This window comes from Rana temporaria, chromosome 6 (assembly GCF_905171775.1).
Source record: "Rana temporaria chromosome 6, aRanTem1.1, whole genome shotgun sequence".
In the NCBI taxonomy this organism is placed as follows: domain Eukaryota; kingdom Metazoa; phylum Chordata; class Amphibia; order Anura; family Ranidae; genus Rana; species Rana temporaria.
In genome coordinates, this window is record NC_053494.1 from 140085591 (window position 1) to 140104546 (window position 18956).

Sequence of the window (18956 nt, forward strand, 5' to 3'; positions counted from 1 at the left end):
TTTAAAAAAAAAAAAAAGAAACGACAGCTAGGGTTTCACCAATTTAGAGTAAAACATTTGAGCTGGAGGTTGTTTGTAAAAACTGGAGTGACATGATGGAGCATGCACAACAGCATTTATAGCAAAGAAACAAATTTCTAAAAATATATTTAAATAGGAAATATATGTAATCCCTCTTAATGACCAGGGATGAGCCAACGTTACCTGGGTTCATTTTGAGGCAGGTTTGGTTAACATTACAGAAGTTTGGGTGCTGAATCCAAACCCCCCATTGAATTCAATAGGAGCCAAATTACATGGGGGGGGGGGGTGGCACTGCCCTCAATGACATGTACCAACACAAAACATTTTTTTTTAATTATGTTTGGTAGGGATCAGTAGTTTTTAATAATGTTTAAGAGGCAACATTAAAAATGCACAATTCCTTTAAAAAGTACACTTAGGGAATACCCTTAACCTGCCTATGAAGTGACACATTTGTATAATAACAATCTCCTACAATAAAACTGATATTTTCAAATAAAATTGTTGTTTAAATTGCCATAAATTATAGCTTTGGATGCTTTACTTTTTTTGTAAACAAAGGGGTTAATCTATACCAGACAGGGCTCAAGTTCTGCGGGAACGGAGTTCCTGCACTTTTTTCACAGCAGGAACTCAGTTCCCTTTGCAGGACTAGAGCAGCCAAACCGCCGCAGCCAAGCCTTCACTAAGCGGCGATGCCCAGCTCGAGTCACTGTCAGGGGCAGGCGAACCTTAGTAATCCTTTATGTTACTGGCCGCTTCCTGTATATGGATTTATCGGGTAGTGTGCGGGTATTCTGTCACTTCCTCGATGCCGCAATGTCTCCTGGTAGCCTTTGTCATTGTTCCCAAGAGACATTGCGGAGGTCTGCCGTGAGTTATCACGGGATTTAGAAAGAACATGCTTCTTTCTAAATCCTGCGATAACTCGCGGCAGACCTCCGCAATGTGTCCTGGGAACAATGACAAAAGCTCCCAGGAGACATTGCGGCATCGAGGACCTGACGGAATACCCGCACACTACCTGATGAATCCATATACAAGAAGCGGGCAGTAACATAAAGGATTACTAAGGTACAGTGGATCGAAAAAAAAGAAAACATGCAGTTTAGTAATTATGCATATGAGCGTATGATTTTTTTTTTTGGTGGGGGAGTGGATCTTCGGTCGGAGTTCCCACACTTTTTCCCCCAGGACTTGACCCCTGATACCAGACCCTTATCCTAAATGGTCATGTTCATATTTGGGTAATGGCATCACCCAGAAGACATCACCCCTTTGTTTATACTTAGCTTTCATTCTCCAGAGCTGTCATTTGCAGATACCTCTTACTCACTCATATGGGGCGCTGGTATTGGGGTCACCCCTATTTTTAAAGTGGGCTTTCAGATTCCAATAAAACCCCCTACCTGCAGACCCCACAACCACCAGACCAGGATTACGGGGGAAGAGGCCTTTGTCCTCATCAACATAGGGTGAGGTTCCCCTGTAAAGTAACTTTCTCATGTTGAAGGCATGTGGCCTGGTATGGTTCAGGAGGAGGCGGTTGCTTGCTCATCCCCTACTTGCCTGGCCTTCCAGCCTGTATGTTTTGATATGGGTCTGGTGTGGGTTTTTGTGGGGATGCCTAATTTTTTTTATTTTTTTTTGCGTGGGATTTCCCTTTAAAACCCATACCAGATTCCAATGATCTGGTATGGAAATTGGCTGACTCTGCACCAATATTCTTCAAATCCAGACCTGAATGACCTGGTATAAATAATGGGAGAAAACCAAACATTTTTTTTTTAACTATCTTAGCTAATTTATTTACTGTATATGACCGGGGATTCCTGGCCAGTAAATGAATGCTTTTTACAGGAAGTGCGTCATCAGAAAGCTTCCTGACGACGCACTTCATGTGAAATGCATTGAGGCTGGGCAGTGGCCACTAACTACATCACATCCAGAATAACTTCCTGACCAGTGGTATGCATGCCGGCTCGGCTAAGCAGCGATTTTTATATCAAAAGACTGTCTGTGTTGGTGCTTACCTAAAGCACTGAAGAATGTAAGTGCAATATTTTTGGATTTGTTTTAATACATACTGTATTTCAATAAGTACCACACTATATTACGCCTTTGTTTCTCTGCCGTTTACTCATGGACTCGAGATACTGCTGGCCTTTGAGCGATCCACCTAGCTTCATATTTGTGGGAGAGTGGGGAAAGGAGACATCTTTGGAGTACTTACCAAAAGCGAGAGAGGCCTTCTATGGCCACTGGGAGTTGGTGAGTGAGAAATTATACATGGACTTATTGTTTTGTGTCTATTGAGGAATGTTTACACTTTTTGTGTTTGCTGTATTGAATTTTATATTGTGATATAGTTGTTCACATTTAGTAGCACCAGCACCTTTAAACCTATCTAGTTTTAAAGTGAACAGTTCACTTCAAAGGAGCAGCTGCTACCTATTATTCTTTTTTTTTTTTTTTTTTTTACATATGTGAACCTATTGAGAGGCACAGATTCATCACATTTACACTTATACATATTTTTGCCATCCTGAACCATTTTACATTAAGGAAGAGCTTAGGGTTCAACTTTGGCTGTTTGCGCATTTCTCCAAACGCTGGACCTTTTGCTCTTCCTGCAGGAGCTGAATGTCATATGTAGTAGCAGTATTTGTACTGCTACCATATATGAAAGCTTTCTTACTGTCAGTGGTTGTTAAGCCAGGCTGACACCTCACCACATTAATTTAATAGCAGTGCCATTTAAACAAAGGGATAACCTGACTCTATTTGAGCAATGATATCACCCAGGAGACCCCACCCATTTATTTACATTTAGTGGTGTGGCTCATGAGATGACACAAGTAACAGAAGCAGATTGTTCCCATCAGTTGGTGACAACTGGTGTCAACTGCATAAATGTTATCCATTCACTGCTTCTCAAGGTTGCCACCTATGTCCTTGAGAATGTGATAGAGGTTGCGGCAGAATGCAGCACAAGGCTTGTCTGTATTTAAAAATGCCTCCATTGACTACCACTCCTACAGTACCTCCTGTATCAATGACCAATAATGATCCTTATGCTCTTTCGTAATTCTACCCCCCTCCTTTCACAGGGCCCAAAAGTCCACATCCTCTGGTACTTGTGGTTGTGCTGCTTTCACCAGCATCCTAAAAAAAAAGTATTCAAAAGTCATAGAAGGTACATAGATAGATAGATAGATAGATAGATAGATAGATAGATAGATAGATAGATAGATAGATAGATAGATATAATAGGTAGACAGACAGATAGAAAGATAGCATGTAGATAGGTATAGGTAGATACCTGAGTTAGTGACTCATCAGAAATGTAACCGGGTGTGGGTGGATGACCTGAATGCTGTGTAGAATATGTGAACACCTGCAATAAAAAAAAAAGTTAAAATAATAGAAAAAAAATTATTAAAGAATATAATAATCGTGACTAAAAAATATAAAAATATATAAAAAAAATACCTTAACACAAACAGAACATGCTTGCTGTCTATTGTTTCACACCATAGACCAGGGATCCTCAAACTACTGCCCTCCAGCTGTTGTAGAACTACACATCCCATGAGACATTGTAACACACTGACATTCACAGACATGACTAGGCATGATGTAAATTGTAGTTCCTGAACAACTGGAGGACCGTAGTTTGAAGACCCATGCCATAGACCGTGAAGAAATGCTAGCTGCTGGCTAGATATGCTTCTTTTTGGGGTACTGACCAATGCCATAAGGTCCTGTTGGATACAATCCTGAGATTTCCAATAGGTATGCAGGATTTTTTCGAAAAAAAAAAAATGATTTAAAACAATTTAATTCTGTTAAAAACATTACATACAAATCAAACATTTACACAATTTACAAATAAAGCAATATGAACTTATTCCTTTCCCTCCTCTGCTTGCTTGACAACTCATCCCTGTGCGGCGTTAGAATAGACACAATGGGGGTTATTTAGGAAAGGCAAATCCATTTTTCACTACAAATGCACTGCAGGTGTACTTCAAAGTGCACTTTCAAGGGCAGTTATTGTAGATCTAAGGGGGACATGCATGGAAAATAAAAAACAGCATTTTAGCTTCCCCTCTCTACAGCATTTTAGCTTCCCCTGTCTACAGCAACTGCACTTCCAAGTGTACTTACAAGTGCAATTGCAGTGCAAATTGGATTTGCCTTTCGTAAATAACCCCCAATATCTGTCCACAGTTTACGTATATGTATTTTATTGTTAAATTTGGGGATGGATCTCTAGAGCAGCAGTGAGGTCAGTGAGATGTCTCCTGCATTGCTGCAGCCAGACAGGGTGAGCATACCTATATACGCAGCAGAAAAGAAGCAAAGGACACTGTGAACGTCCTGTATAGACAGTCATTTTCTAAGTCCTCATAATTTTGCATATCCAGCTGTTGAATTCCCCATAGCTAAATGTGGCTAAATGGGCCTGAACGCTGATAGCCATGTTTACACACATTTACATGCCTTTAGACATGTTGAAACGGTTTTACCGCTGAAACACTTCTCTCCTACATGTGCTTGTCCTAGGTTTTTCTTTCTGCCTATGTGTGCATGGACACATAGGTTAACATGGAGGGGCATCTATAGACAACAAACAAACAGCTAAACACCCCATAAGCAGTGTTTAAAACATCCAGTATGCATGAGCCCTAAGTAAATTGAATTTGCAATATGAACCCACTTGTCTCTTGGAGCCTTGTTACAGAAGTTCCAGGAACTGTAGGAGACCCGCTTTTTCTGCTTCACAGTATTCTGTACTCCATCTACACATCAAAATTTACTGAGGCTCCTGTCAAGCTTTAAAAGAATGTGTGTTCATGGAAAGGTATTTGATTAAATTGTCTGTGCTGTCGTGTTTAATATCCAGGCTTTGAAATTTGCTCCAAACTGTTTTTTAGCTTCCTATCCTGAACAGCTGACCAGCTTAAGTCATTTAATGTCAGCAACTATAGATCTTCTTCTGTTTGACATCCTTCTGCGCACACAGTAGAGCTATACCAATTACATTGTGCAAACATTGCCTTCCCTATTAAATTATACATAAGATTAAAAGCAGATGTAACTATTTTTTCATCTTCATTCATGCTAACGTAGACTTCTTTACTGTTCATTAACATTGTATTAATTTGAACTTTATACATTTTCAACTTTTCTGTATAATGAAATTGTTTGGTGTTTTTATTCCTATATTACCTTCCTATATTACAAGCTGGCTAAAAGTTAAAAAGTCTATATATTGCTAAGCCATTTAGAAAGCATCTGGGCAGGAATGCAATTTCAGGTCATTGATCTCTCGGATTGAAACAAAGATGCCTTACCTTCATGTTACAAAACTGAATGCAATATGAATGCACCTAAAATGCACACTAAGGCCCAGATTCTCAATGGCGTTACGACGGCGCAACACCATTTGCGCCGTCGTAAGTCCTAATCTGGCCCCGGGTATCTATGCGACTGATTCTTAGAATCAGTTACGCATAGATACCCATTAGATCTGACAGGCGTAAGGCTCTTACGCTGTCAGATCTTAAATGCAATTTTTTTTCCCGCCGCTAGGTGTTGCATCGTCGTTTTCCCCGTCATCTATGCAAATTAGGTAATTACGCGAGATTCCCGAACATACGCGCGGTCGACGCTGAGAATTTACGATGTTTCCGTAGCTTAAGCGACGCGTAAAGTTGCCCCTGCTATTATGAGGGGCAACCAATGTTAAGTATTGCCATCGTTCCCGCGTCGAAATTTAAAAAAAATACGTTGTTTGTGTAAGACGTCCGTGAATGGCGCTGGACGCCATTTACGTTAACGTCTAAGCAAATGACATCTGGGCGATGTCATTTAGCGCAATGCACGTCTGGTAATTTACCCGACGGAGCATGCGCAGTACGCTCGGCGCGGGAGCACGCCTAATTTAAATGGTGCCCGCCCCATTTGAATTGGGCGGGCTTGCACCGAGCGTTTTTACGATACACCGCCGCAAGTTTACAGGTAAGTGTTCTGAGAATCAGGCATTAACGCTGTAAACCTGCGGCGGTGTAACGTAAATCACATACGTTACGCTGCCCAGGAGCAACGTAATTGTATGAGAATCTGGGCCTAAAAATTGCACAAAGAGCATGCAAACTATCTAACCGATATCCCACAGCTATTAGAAAAGCCTATGTCCATGTTAAAGAATTAGAAATTTATGGGTGCTTTTTTCCTAGTTCTTTGACTATATTTTCCATAAGACCATTTTCAGGCTTGATTACATGGTGATTTAACTCTATTTGAATCCCTCTGTAATGGGCTCCTAGAGTGTTCTCACGCTATCTCAAAAATATCAAAAATATCAAAAATGTGTGCATTTTGCATATACCACCTATATTATAAAGCACACTACCCAGTTTATGTGGTGCATCAAGGATCACTACCCATCATTGAGAACAAAGGTTCAGTGGAGCTGCTACTTTTTAGCACATTGGGGGCTATTGGTTGCAGATGCAGTCAGTCAACATTCACAAATTTAGGGTACAGTTTATGAACCTTTTTGTTGGGCACACAGAAAAAAACTTTTAGGACGATGTGGGCTTAACAAATGGTCAACCTTGACGAAGTATTTTTCCAAATAGGTTAACTAAAAAGACAAAGTGAAGGGCGTCCCTTTGACCGCCCTTCTGTGGATTATGCATGAATCACGCTCCTCTAAACAAGCACGTTCACCTTTGACATTATCATTATTAAAAGTTTGGGATTACACTATCTGAAAGTTTGGTATCTCTTCAACCCCTGGCCCCTTTACTCTAATAATGGGTAACTTTCCTTTCTACGATGGACTACTTTGACCCCCCTTACCAGTGCTGTTGTAGTGCTTACAACCAAGGGACTTCAATTGTTTAATACAATATGAACCACAGAATGTAATTATCTGGGTCGTTGATTATTTTTAGCTTCAGCATTTTTATATAATACTATTGAATAAGGGTCCACTTTATGGTGATTTAACTCCATTTGAATCCCTCTGTAATAATGGGCTCCTAGAGTGTTCTCACGCTATCTCAAAAATATATCATCTATTGTTATCTCATGCATTCCCTAATCAGCCATATTACATTAGAGATCCGGAGAGGGAATTGGGTCATAGTATCACCACAGAAGTTTAAAAAAAAGTATTTTTTTCTAACCTTTAAATCTAGTTTTTCAACATATACACAAGAAAATAATTATAAAATATTAACTAGGTGGTATAGATGCCCTGTGAAGCTTCATAGAATATCATCAAACATTCCCGAAAAGTGTTGGCGCTGTGGGGGGATAAAGGCACAATGATCCACATATGGTGGACATGTCCCCGGATTATATTACATTAAAAGACTATCTTCCAAATTTGTTCTTGTCACTGGCATGTGCGACGAGCCAGAACCGCAGGGGAACACGTGAGGTGCATGGTGGGCCGATGAGAGACAGCAATAATACAGTTCATCGGTTTACTCACGGTTAGCAGAAAGCCTCCCTGGGCCAGTCGCACAGTGAAAGGGAAGACAGCACGAAATCCTCCGGGGCACGCTCTGCGATAGGGAAACGCCAGCCAAGATGGTGGTTGAGGTGCCCGTGATGACAGGGGTGTTTAGAGTGCTTGTGGCGGCTGGGTCCCTTGATGATATTTGTCGTGACGCCAGTACCGTTAATGGTGGTACAACCAGTTGTAGTAACAATGTTAAAGAATGAGGTAGACAGTGGCAGAATACAACTCACAACTTTTACTGTGTCTGGTTTTGGTTGCAGTACAAACATCCAGTTAGAATACAGTCTCTGGGTAAAAAGAGGAATTCTGCTGATCCACTGCTAATAGGCTTTAGTAGGCCTGGACTCAGGCTGTGGTTCAGTAATAATGCTTACTTGTGTCTGGTCCTTTTTGAATCCAGTGACATGGGTGAGGTTGCCGGAGGCTAATAAATCCTTCACCTTTATACTCAAAGGTCTTTGCTGCCGATTAATGGCTTTTATCCTTTGATTTTAGCAGTTTAAATGTGTCCCTTCTCTGGACTGACCTTCTCTCACCTTCACATTCTCCTTTCTCTCTCCACACTGCTTCCTGTACTGAACAACTGACCACAGATAAGCCTGAGCTGGGATAGATTTCCCAGAGTGGTGCTATCCCCATCTTGTGGTGGGAAGTAAGAAGCACACCTGACCAGCCTATGAACAGGGATACCACAGGTATACAATGCAAAATGACATGCAATATAGCAATGACAAAGAAGTAATACTTTTGCAGTTCCCACATGTCCTGAGTGGGACGCTGCATACCCCCATGGTAAAACGTGTGTCGACCTCGGCACACTTTTGACTCGATGTTGTGTCTTCCTGTAAGATATAAGAGAAATGGAAAAGCATGCATGCATAGGAAATAACAATATAACCCCATTCTTGTACTTCTTGTATCTGCAAGTAAAATGGGTTAGGCAAACATATCTCAGGCAACAACGAAATGTGACAAAAAGGGGTGTAGTTTTTCCTCTGAAGACTGGTATGTATGGCAAAACCAGAATAGTCCACGATGAGATGGAAAAAGAAAAACAAAACAAAAATAACATCTCAGGAGGCTCACAGGGTATGAGTCCGTTCCCTGGGCACAGGAAAATGTCAACAGATGAATATCACAGAGGCTCAGGTACGTGAAAGTCTATCTCCGGGTGCAGGCTTGAACGTTGCAAAACAGTAGGTATGTAGTCCTTTTGAAAAGTCCTTTAAAGGAAATAAACATAATATCCCAAGTAAGTCTTCTTCTCACTCTGTAACTTCAGACGATGTAAGGATGCTCTCAACGATGAGATGACAGAGTTGGTAGTCGACTTCTCGGCTGCTGGTGCAGGTAATCCTCCAAACGGACAGGTGGTCGTCCTCTTGTAGTTCTGTCCGATCTTCTTAGTGGCTGAGTTTCTACAGGCCTTGTTTCAAGGGAACTAGGTGTCTCTTGAGCTGTAGTAGACACTTCTTGAGATAGCTCCTCTGGTTGAAGTGCGGTTGTATTGGTCTTGGCAGGCACTAAGATATTGAGCCATGGTGTAAGGAACCATTGTAAAGGATCAGAGTCTAATAAGGCTTTTCCAAAAGACTGTAGTGGATTCTCTGAATCAGATGATTTTGTAGGCTCTGGTTCTATGGATTGTGTTTCCTCTTGGATAGCTTCTTCTTGAAGAGGTTCTTCTTGAGTACTTTCCTTGAGACATAACTTAAGGCGATTGCGATGTACTACACGTGATTTGTTTTCTTTAGTGATCTCGTAAGTATCAGTCTCTGGATTGAGAATAGCTGTAATGGTGTAAGGTTCTCTCTCCCATTTGCTATCTAACTTGCTGGTGCGATGGTTGTTTTTTAACCATACACGGTCATCAATTTTGAGAGGTTCTGCTTTGGCAGATTGGTTATAATCTCTTTGTTGCTTTTCATGAGCACGTTCCATGCGATGTTGAACAATTTCTTGTGCATCAATTAGACGTCTTTGGTGCTCACTCACCCAATCAGTCTTTGGTAGAGGGTTGATTGCATCAGGCACTTGTACGCCCAAAGTATGGTCAGCAGGTAGTTTACCTTGTCGGCCAAACATGAGATAGTAAGGTGTATACCCAGTAGAACAGTGAATGGTGTTATTGTAGGTGTACATCAATTGAGGAAATAGAGTAGGCCAATCACTTCTTGTAGCAAGAGGTACTGCTCTTAACATCTCAATTAAAGTTTGGTTCATTTTCTCGCAAAGTCCATTCCCTTGAGGGTGGTAGGCTGTGGTCCTGATTTTCTGGCAATTGTGAAGTGTACACAGTTCTTTGAAGAGTTGCGACTCAAAGGCAGATCCCTGATCTGTAAGGATTCTTTCTGGGCATCCATATGGCAATAGGAAATGTTTCCAGAAGGCATCTGCAGTTGTTTTAGCAGTCAGGTCCTTGACAGGTACGGCTACAACAAATTTGGTATAATGATCAATGATGGTCATGGCGTATGTGTAACCTGAGCGACTTGGTTCCAGCTTCACATGGTCAATCGCAACTATTTCTAGCGGTGTTTGGCTTACAATGGGATGTAAGGGTGCTTTTTGGTCATGTTTTTCATTTCTTCCAACAGCACAGGTGGAACATTCTCGACACCACTTTTCAATGTCTCCTCTCATCCCAATCCAGTAGAATCTTCTACGGATGGTGGCTTCTGTCTTCTGCACGCCAAAGTGTCCCGATTGATCATGATACATCTCAAGAATGATTCTTGCATCTCGGCGTGGTATTAAGATTTGGTATAGACAATCCGAGGTAATTGGGTCTAAAGTTCTTCTTAATAGTAGGCCCTTCTGTAGGAAGAGATGTTTTCTGTGTCTCCAAAGTTTTGACAATTCTGGATCAGCATTTCTTCTGCGAATTCTTTCAGGGGTTCTTCCGCTGGTGAAGAAATCTTGCAGTTCTCCCAACACTCTGCTTTCATTTTGCAGCTTGATCCACCTTTCTTTGTCCACTTGGGATCTTGGATCCACTTGTTGTTGAAGATTAAGGACTTTTCTTCCTTTGATGGTGATTATGTCTTGTTGGGCAAAATTTTTGTAAAAAGCTGGCATTTCTACCTCTTCCCAAACATCTTCCTGTGTAGTAGGGTCTTCTTGGGTAGGCAGACGGGATAATGCATCCGCATTTTCATTTGCTTTTCCTGTTCTGTATTTTATGGTGAAATCGTAGTTAGCTAGGCGGGAGGCCCATCTTTGTTCCAATGCTCCCAACTTGGCGGTATTCAGATGTGCTAGCGGGTTGTTATCTGTGAAGGCCACAAATGGTGTTGCGGCAAGGTAATCTTTAAATTTTTCTGTAACAGCCCACACGAGTGCGAGGAATTCCAATTTGAAGGAACTATAGTTTTGGTTGTTTCTTTCAGTACCTTTAAGAGATCTACTAGCGTAGGAAATAACTCTTTCTTTTCCTTCCTGTACCTGCGATAGGACAGCTCCCAGACCTTTCTTACTAGCATCTGTGTAAAGATGAAATGGCTTCTGGTAATCTGGATAGCCTAGGATTGGTGGTTCTGTTAACTTCTTCTTTAGGAGCTGGAAGGCAATTTCTCTTTCTGTGTTCCATTCGACTGGTATTGGAGACTTTTGGTACCTCTTAGGATGTCCTCTCAGAAGTTCTAATATTGGCCCCGCAATTTGGGCAAAGTGAGGAATAAAGCGTCTGTAGTATCCTGCGAAACTGAGAAAGCTCCTCACTTCTTTCACTGTAGTAGGAGTAGGCCAATTCCGGACTGCGGCTATCTTCTCTGGATCCGGTTTAACACCTTCAGAGCTTACAATATGCCCTAAGTATTTGACTTCTGTCTTCAGTAGATAGCACTTAGATGGTTTGACTTTGAGTCCATGTTTAATGAGGATTTGAAAAACTTCAGCCAAATGTTTCAAGTGATCTTCATACGATTTGGAGTAGATGATGACATCATCTAAGTACAACAGGACAGTTTCAAAATTTTTGTGTCCTAAAAAATGCTCCATTAATCTTTGAAAGGTTCCGGGCGCATTGCAAAGTCCAAAAGGCATGCGGTTGAACTCAAATAGGCCCATCGGGGTGGTAAATGCAGTCTTCTCACGATCTTCAGGTGCCATGGGTACTTGCCAGTATCCACTGGTTAAATCAAGGGTAGAGAAGTAGGCTGAAGATCCTAAAGCTGTCAAAGATTCCTCTATGCGTGGTAAAGGGTAAGCATCCTTGTGGGTGATTTGGTTAATTTTTCTGTAATCCACGCAGAATCTGATGTTACCATCCTTTTTACGGACAAGGACTAGAGGTGCAGCCGATGGACTATGGCTGTCTCTAATGACATTGGAGTCCTTCATCTCTTGGATCATTTGCTTTACAGATTGGTACATAGTTGGTGGTATAGGCCGATATCTTTCCTTGATCGGTGGGTGTGAACCTGTAGGAATGGAGTGCTTGATGATATCCACTTCTCCATAGTCGGTGGAATGCTTACTGAAGGCAAGGTGAAGCTCCTTCACAATTTTTAGTACTCCCTCCATTTGGTTTGCTGGTGTGGAAGCATCTCCCACATGAAGTTCTTTCCACCAGGATGTGTTTACATTTTGGTCCTGGGGGTTCTGTCTCTTGGGAATTTGCTCTGTGGTAGCTGTAGCCACACTGATGACATCTTGAAAAGTGACTTGGATTAGCTGTGCAATAGGAAGGTGTTTTGATAGTGTTACACTGCTATCACTCAAGTTTAGGAGTCGTATAGGCACTTTACCTTCAGAGACGGTTACTAGGCTCCTTGCAGCTCTAACTAGAGGATAGTCTTCCAAAACAACAGGCTCTCCCAGGGCTTGGTAGTCTTGACCTTGGATTCCGACTACAGCTCGGCACCACAAGAGAGTTTCGGTGTTGGGTTTGAGGATCACAGGTTGCTTATCCCGGATGCGGGCACAGCAAATTTCTCCTTTTTCGTTGGTGAATCTCTGTTGCGCATTTAGTACACGGATGGTTTGTTGGATCACCTTCTTAGAATCAGGAGGGGCAGTAGGCACTAACTGGTGCAAGGCTTCTAGCATCTCAACATAACAGTTCCTGAGGACATTCATTCCTAGGACTATTGGAGGGTTAGGGTTATTGTCTCTGACTTGTACCACAATAAGGCCTTGTCGAGGTAGTGTAGTTCCTCCTACTTGAATGGTAGGTTCCCAATAACCATGGACTGGTATGGGTTTGCCGTTACTGGCTATGAGACTCAGCCAGGATTCTGGAGGCTGGGTAAGCTGATTTTGATCCCAGTATTTTTCAAAGGCTGCTTGTTGGATGGTGGTGACTTGGGATCCGGTGTCAACTAGGGCAACAAAAGGAACTCCATTTATTTGAAGTGCCACTTCAGGACGGGATCCAACGTATCTTGGCATCCAGTGGGGATCTTCTGGACCTATTGGTTTACCTCCCGAGGGGTGGTCCTTGGCCTCGGGGGTTTCCCGTTTAACTGCCAGCATGTATGGCCTGGTTTGTGACAGTACGTGCAGATAGGCCGCTTAGGGGTACTAGTGTGGTCAGGGGGGCGTCCGCCAGAATTTCTGGAATAAGTCTCTCTAGAATTAGAGGGGAAGAGTCTTCTGGACACAGGTTTCTCATCCTCTAGCATTAATGGTTTCTCCCATTGTTCCAATTTTTGGTGGACTTTCTCCAGACTTTTAGTCAGAAAACGGACTTGCTCCGTCAAGGCAGCAACTGCGTCAGGAACTGGAGCTTGGGTTGCCTGACTGACTATAGGTAAAGACTTTACAGGGGTAACCAGCTGTGATACAGGCACGTCAACAGATCTAACAGGTTCTGTTGGTGGGCTTTTTCCCAGGATGCTGATAGCTAGTTCTTTAAAATCTAAGAAGGTAGCGCTTGGATGTTGGGCGGCTAACATTCTTAGTTGGCTCTTTAGATTGTCTGTATGGACGCCTTCAATAAATTGTTCTTTTAGGGTTTTGTCCTGATTTTCTGCCTCACGGGGGTCTATTTGGACAACAGCTCTAAGGGCTTCCTGCAAAGATAATGCAAAGTCTCTGAGTGACTCACCAGATTGCTGTCTCTTGCTGAAGAACCTCATCTTGACCTCTGACACGGTTCTGGGTTCAAAGGTGGTGTAGAGACGTTGAAAAATCTGCTCCATGGTCTTTCTCTCTGAGCTCGGCCAAGATTTCACTTCTCTGAGCGCAGCTCCTTCCAATTGCGCAAGAAGAATCTCCATCTGTTGCTCTGAGGATACAGGGTACAATCTGAACATAGCCAGAATGTTTTCTTTAAAGTCCCTTAAAGTATGAATTTCCCCAGAATATCGTGGGAACCAGGGGGCCCCAAAATAATAAGGCATGGTTAAAGGCATTAAACTTGGTGCTGCAGCGGTTGGTATTGCATTGGGACCGACTGCGGCTGATGCAGGGGGTCCTCTGAGGTCGGGCTGCACGTCATCTCCTTGCACAGACATGGTAACAGCAGGTGAGTTCTAGTTAGGTAAGTCAAATGCGTTTTTAGACACTTTTTGTGCGTTGTTGCTATGGGCAACCGCTGTCTTGCGGGTGTATGGCCCTTTAAGAATTTAATGCCGGCTGAATACAATGCTGCAGCAATGTTGATTTTGGGTCTCTGGCAGAGTTCCAGCTATCAGTGCTCCTTATAGTTAGTAGAGGCACCTGACAGGCTGCGATTACTGCTCGGACGGCAAGCAATGCGATTATTTTCTCTCCTTTTGCTCGCATGCAAAGTCTCGCGACTTCTGGGGCGTGCGTTTGTCACACTTTCCTCCCAGGATTGACACAGCAAAGGTAAGGCGGGCTGGCCGGACAATTTTGCATAAATAGGTGGCACCAAACTTTCCCGCTCTTCAGGGGGTGTCACTAACTTATCCACAGTGATGGCGTAGGAATTTTTGAACAAGAAGGTCTCTGGCAGCCATTTTAAGTGAATGGAAATAGTCAATTCAAATACTGCATGCAGTTTTGTTAACACACAAATTGGATGCTGCGATTTTTATGCTGATAACTGGGATAACGCTTCCATGCAATTTTTAAACAGTTTAAACAGTTCTGTGGCCCCACACAGCATGCAATAAGTAAATAGTCTCTCAATAAAGCAAAGGGGCTTATTCTGATGCGACAGTCTTTTAGATAAGGCACAGGGGTAAAATATCCTGTTCGTGACGCCAATTTTTCTTATGCGACGAGCCAGAACCGCAGGGGAACACGTGAGGTGCACGGTGGGCCGATGAGAGACAGCAATAATACAGTTCATCGGTTTACTCACGGTTAGCAGAAAGCCTCCCTGGGCCGGTCGCACAGTGAAAGGGAAGACAGCACGAAATCCTCCGGGGCACGCTCTGCGATAGGGAAACGCCAGCCAAGATGGTGGTTGAGGTGCCCGTGATGACAGGGGTGTTTAGAGTGCTTGTGGCGGCTGGGTCCCTTGATGATATTTGTCGTGACGCCAGTACCGTTAATGGTGGTACAACCAGTTGTAGTAACAATGTTAAAGAATGAGGTAGACAGTGGCAGAATACAACTCACAACTTTTACTGTGTCTGGTTTTGGTTGCAGTACAAACATCCAGTTAGAATACAGTCTCTGGGTAAAAAGAGGAATTCTGCTGATCCACTGCTAATAGGCTTTAGTAGGCCTGGACTCAGGCTGTGGTTCAGTAATAATGCTTACTTGTGTCTGGTCCTTTTTGAATCCAGTGACATGGGTGAGGTTGCCGGAGGCTAATAAATCCTTCACCTTTATACTCAAAGGTCTTTTCTGCCGATTAATGGCTTTTATCCTTTGATTTTAGCAGTTTAAATGTGTCCCTTCTCTGGACTGACCTTCTCTCACCTTCACATTCTCCTTTCTCTCTCCACACTGCTTCCTGTACTGAACAACTGACCACAGATAAGCCTGAGCTGGGATAGATTTCCCAGAGTGGTGCTATCCCCATCTTGTGGTGGGAAGTAAGAAGCACACCTGACCAGCCTATGAACAGGGATACCACAGGTATACAATGCAAAATGACATGCAATATAGCAATGACAAAGAAGTAATACTTTTGCAGTTCCCACATGTCCTGAGTGGGACGCTGCACATGCAAGATCAGAAATCTCTGGAAAATGCCTTATTGTCTATATATCCGGGTTCTAAGGGAGAGACCAAAAAGGGGCTGCTTCGCTTTCTCCTCTCTGAATTGAGAATAATCATACCTAGACACTGGAATACAGATGTTGCTCCTACAATTAAAGAGTGGATAATTGAGCTGAATCAAGTAAGGAGAATGAAGGAACTAACGGAAATATACATGAATGCTATTTTGGGCTCTGGCATCTTTTTTATAAATAGTTTTTTCTTACAATCGGTTTTTTATTTTATGATCATCTGATTATCTGGTTTGAGGAGGCAGTTCCCCAGATGGACTGTTGGAGAAATTAATATACTTGGTTGTTCATGTTTTCCCTCCTTTTTTTGTTGTTATTTTGTTTGTTTCTAATGTCTGGTTTGTTGTGCTTTTACCGATTACCGATTTGGTAATGGTCACCTAAGTATAAATGTTGTGTCTGAATAGGTGGCAAGACATAACTATACGGATCTACAAAATATTGGAAAGGAATGCTTCTCTGAACCTCTATTAATATTTTGGTATAGGAGATCTAGGTGATCCAGGTTTTGTCCTTTTGTACGTAAATAAAAATCTATATATAAAAAAAATACAAAGTAAAAAAATTATCAACTGCTAAAGTATTCTTTTGCACTTGTTTTTAGAATTATGTAATATTTACTTTCAATACAAAAATGAAAGAGCTTTTCACAATACATATCATCTTCTATTTTCTAAACTGGCAGTGTATTTGGGCTCAGATCTCTAAAAAAAATAACTCCTAATGTGTCTGTTTTAATGCAGATGTGTGGATTTGTCGTGTCCCCACAGAAGTTGTCTATGTATCTGAGGCAAAAAGAACCAACTTATGTGGAGAATGGAAGAGTTCAGCTCTATGAATTTCTAGAAATGCTGGCAATGTAAGTTGTCAATTCTATTGATAATTAAATATAACTAGCAATAGAATATTTATATAAAGTGGATGTAAACCCTTCATACACCCAGTGAAGTGAACAGCCTCAGATGATACACAGGGATGAACCAAATCTCCCTACATAGGTTTTACATGTATATCTGCTGTCCTCATAAGTATATACTGTTTAGAAAGTTCAAATTGTGTTAGGAGATTTTCTATTCTTGTTTAGCACAGAGAGTGATGTCTGGGCATACAGCCAAGATAGCTAACATTGCTGTTTGGAGGAAAGGCACACACCCACTCTCATCATAGGCAGAGACCCTCAGAGGTGTTTTTTAATAGGGCCAGCTCCCTGTTAATCTATTTAGCAACCTCCCCTGACAGAAATGTTATCTATTGTGTCAGAGAATTTGTCAGGAGTTATCAGGCTGATAACAGAGGAACAGTTCAGGAGAGAGCTAAGGGACTTATCTCTTTAGAAAGAGATAACAAAATACTGCAGATATATGTGCCCAGCTCAAATTTCATGAATTGGGTTTACATCCACTTTAATAGGCAGTATAACAGTGATGAAGGTAATTAACCTGGTCTGGGATATTGGTTGATGATGCTAGTGGCATTTAACTGTAAGCTTCACAGAAAAATACAGACACACTGTATGGTCAAAAGTTTGTGGGCTCCTGACCATCACATCTACATTTATTTTCATAGTTATGTGAATGCCCATATTCTTTACATAGTTTGAGGGTTTCCCATGAATGGTATGGTTATTGTCACAGTATAGGGATGAGCCAACACCCCCCCGTTCGGTTCGCACCAGAACCTTCGAACAGACCTAACGTTCGCCCCAGGGAACATGTATCAATGGAATGTTTTAAAAACAGTCGTTTTTTTCTGGAGCAGTGATTTTAATGATGCTTAAAGTGAAAAAAAAAATTGAAAAATTCCTTTAAATATTGTACCTGCTGGGTGTCTATAGTTTGCATGTGAGGAGGCATGTGTTTAGAACTGTCTCTGCACAAAATGAGATTGCTAAGAAAAAAGTAATTTAAAGCTGCTTGCGGCAATATGGATAAAAATGGAGAAAAATTGCATGGGTTTCCCCCCACTCCCCCCAGGTCCTTACAATCCCCTTTGGCCCTATATACTTTGAACAGCATTATACAGGCGGTGCAAACAAGACAGGCACTGTAGGTTTGTTGTTAAGTAGAATCTGTTTGTAATTTTGAACTGGTACTTTTTTAAAGTGTAGCTCCAGCCATAAAATCTATTTTTAAGCTTTTCTGAAAACATAGAGATGGGTTATCACCCCTGTAAACATTTGTTTTGCTGTCTGTGTGCATCTGTTCAGAAGATTGCAATTCACTTTCTGTCCCAATGACAAATGATGTTTTGAAAATGTGTTTTTTTTTGTGAAACAAGGATTGGTGATAAAGCATCAGTGGACACCTCTTACAAAAGAGAATTTCCCTTCCTAGGGGTAGATTTCCTCTCACTTCCTGTTGTCTCCTTCCGTTTGCAAGTAGAAGTCGTTTGTACAGTACCTGTCTCCGAGAATGTGTTTCCAGCACGACAGCATCGCGCTGATTCTCGGCCACATGGTGCCGACATCTCGCACTCGCTGGAATAGGAAAAGTACATTCCAGCGAGCCCGTCATAGAAGCAACGGGGATCCAACTTGGATTCCCGCCAATTCTAGCTGCAGCGTTTGATATGAATCATGAGGGGGAACTCCACGCCAAATTTTAAATAAAAAAACGGCATGGGTTCCCCCCCAGGGGCATACCAGGCCCTTAGGTCTGGTATGGATTGTAAGGAGAACCCCCTACGCCGAAAAAACGGCATGGGGGTTCCCCCACAATCCATACCAGACCTGTATCCAAGCACGCCGCCTGGCCGGTCAGGAAACGAGTGTGGACGAGCAAGCGCCCCCCCTCCTGAGCCGTACCAGGCTGCATGCCCTCAACATGGGGGGTTGGGTGCTCTGGGGCAGGGGGTGCCCTGCGGCCCCCCACCCCAAAGCACCCTGTCCCCATGTTGATAAGAAAATAAATACACAACACAGGGTTTTAAAATAATTTAATAATAGTCAGCTCCGGGGGTCTTCTCCGCTCTCCGGGGGGTCTTCTCCACTCTTCGGGGGGTCTTCTCCACTCTCGGGGGGTCTTCTTCCATCTTCTCCGCTCTCCGCTGTCACCTCGGTGCTCCCCGGTTCTTCTCCTGCTCGCTCTCCGGTGCCTTCTTCGGGGCTGGCCGCTGCTATCTTCTTTTTAGCTCAATTACTAGCTAAAAGTGGGTCCCGGAGCATGATGGGACTGTGACATCATAAGAGGCCTATATAAATTGGTACGAGCCGCGTACCCGGCATTACTGTGGGAGGA

At 42.5% G+C, this 18956-nt stretch overlaps 1 protein-coding gene across 1 annotated transcript in view; it reads left to right on the forward strand.

Moving 5' to 3' along the window:
• Nucleotides 1–18956, forward strand: part of LOC120943864 — a 242805-nt gene that overhangs the window by 126265 nt on the left and 97584 nt on the right. The window contains exon 6 of the mRNA XM_040357459.1: nt 16464–16579. Coding sequence (XP_040213393.1) covers nt 16464–16579 — 116 coding nt within the window. The remainder of the gene's footprint in view (nt 1–16463; nt 16580–18956) is intronic.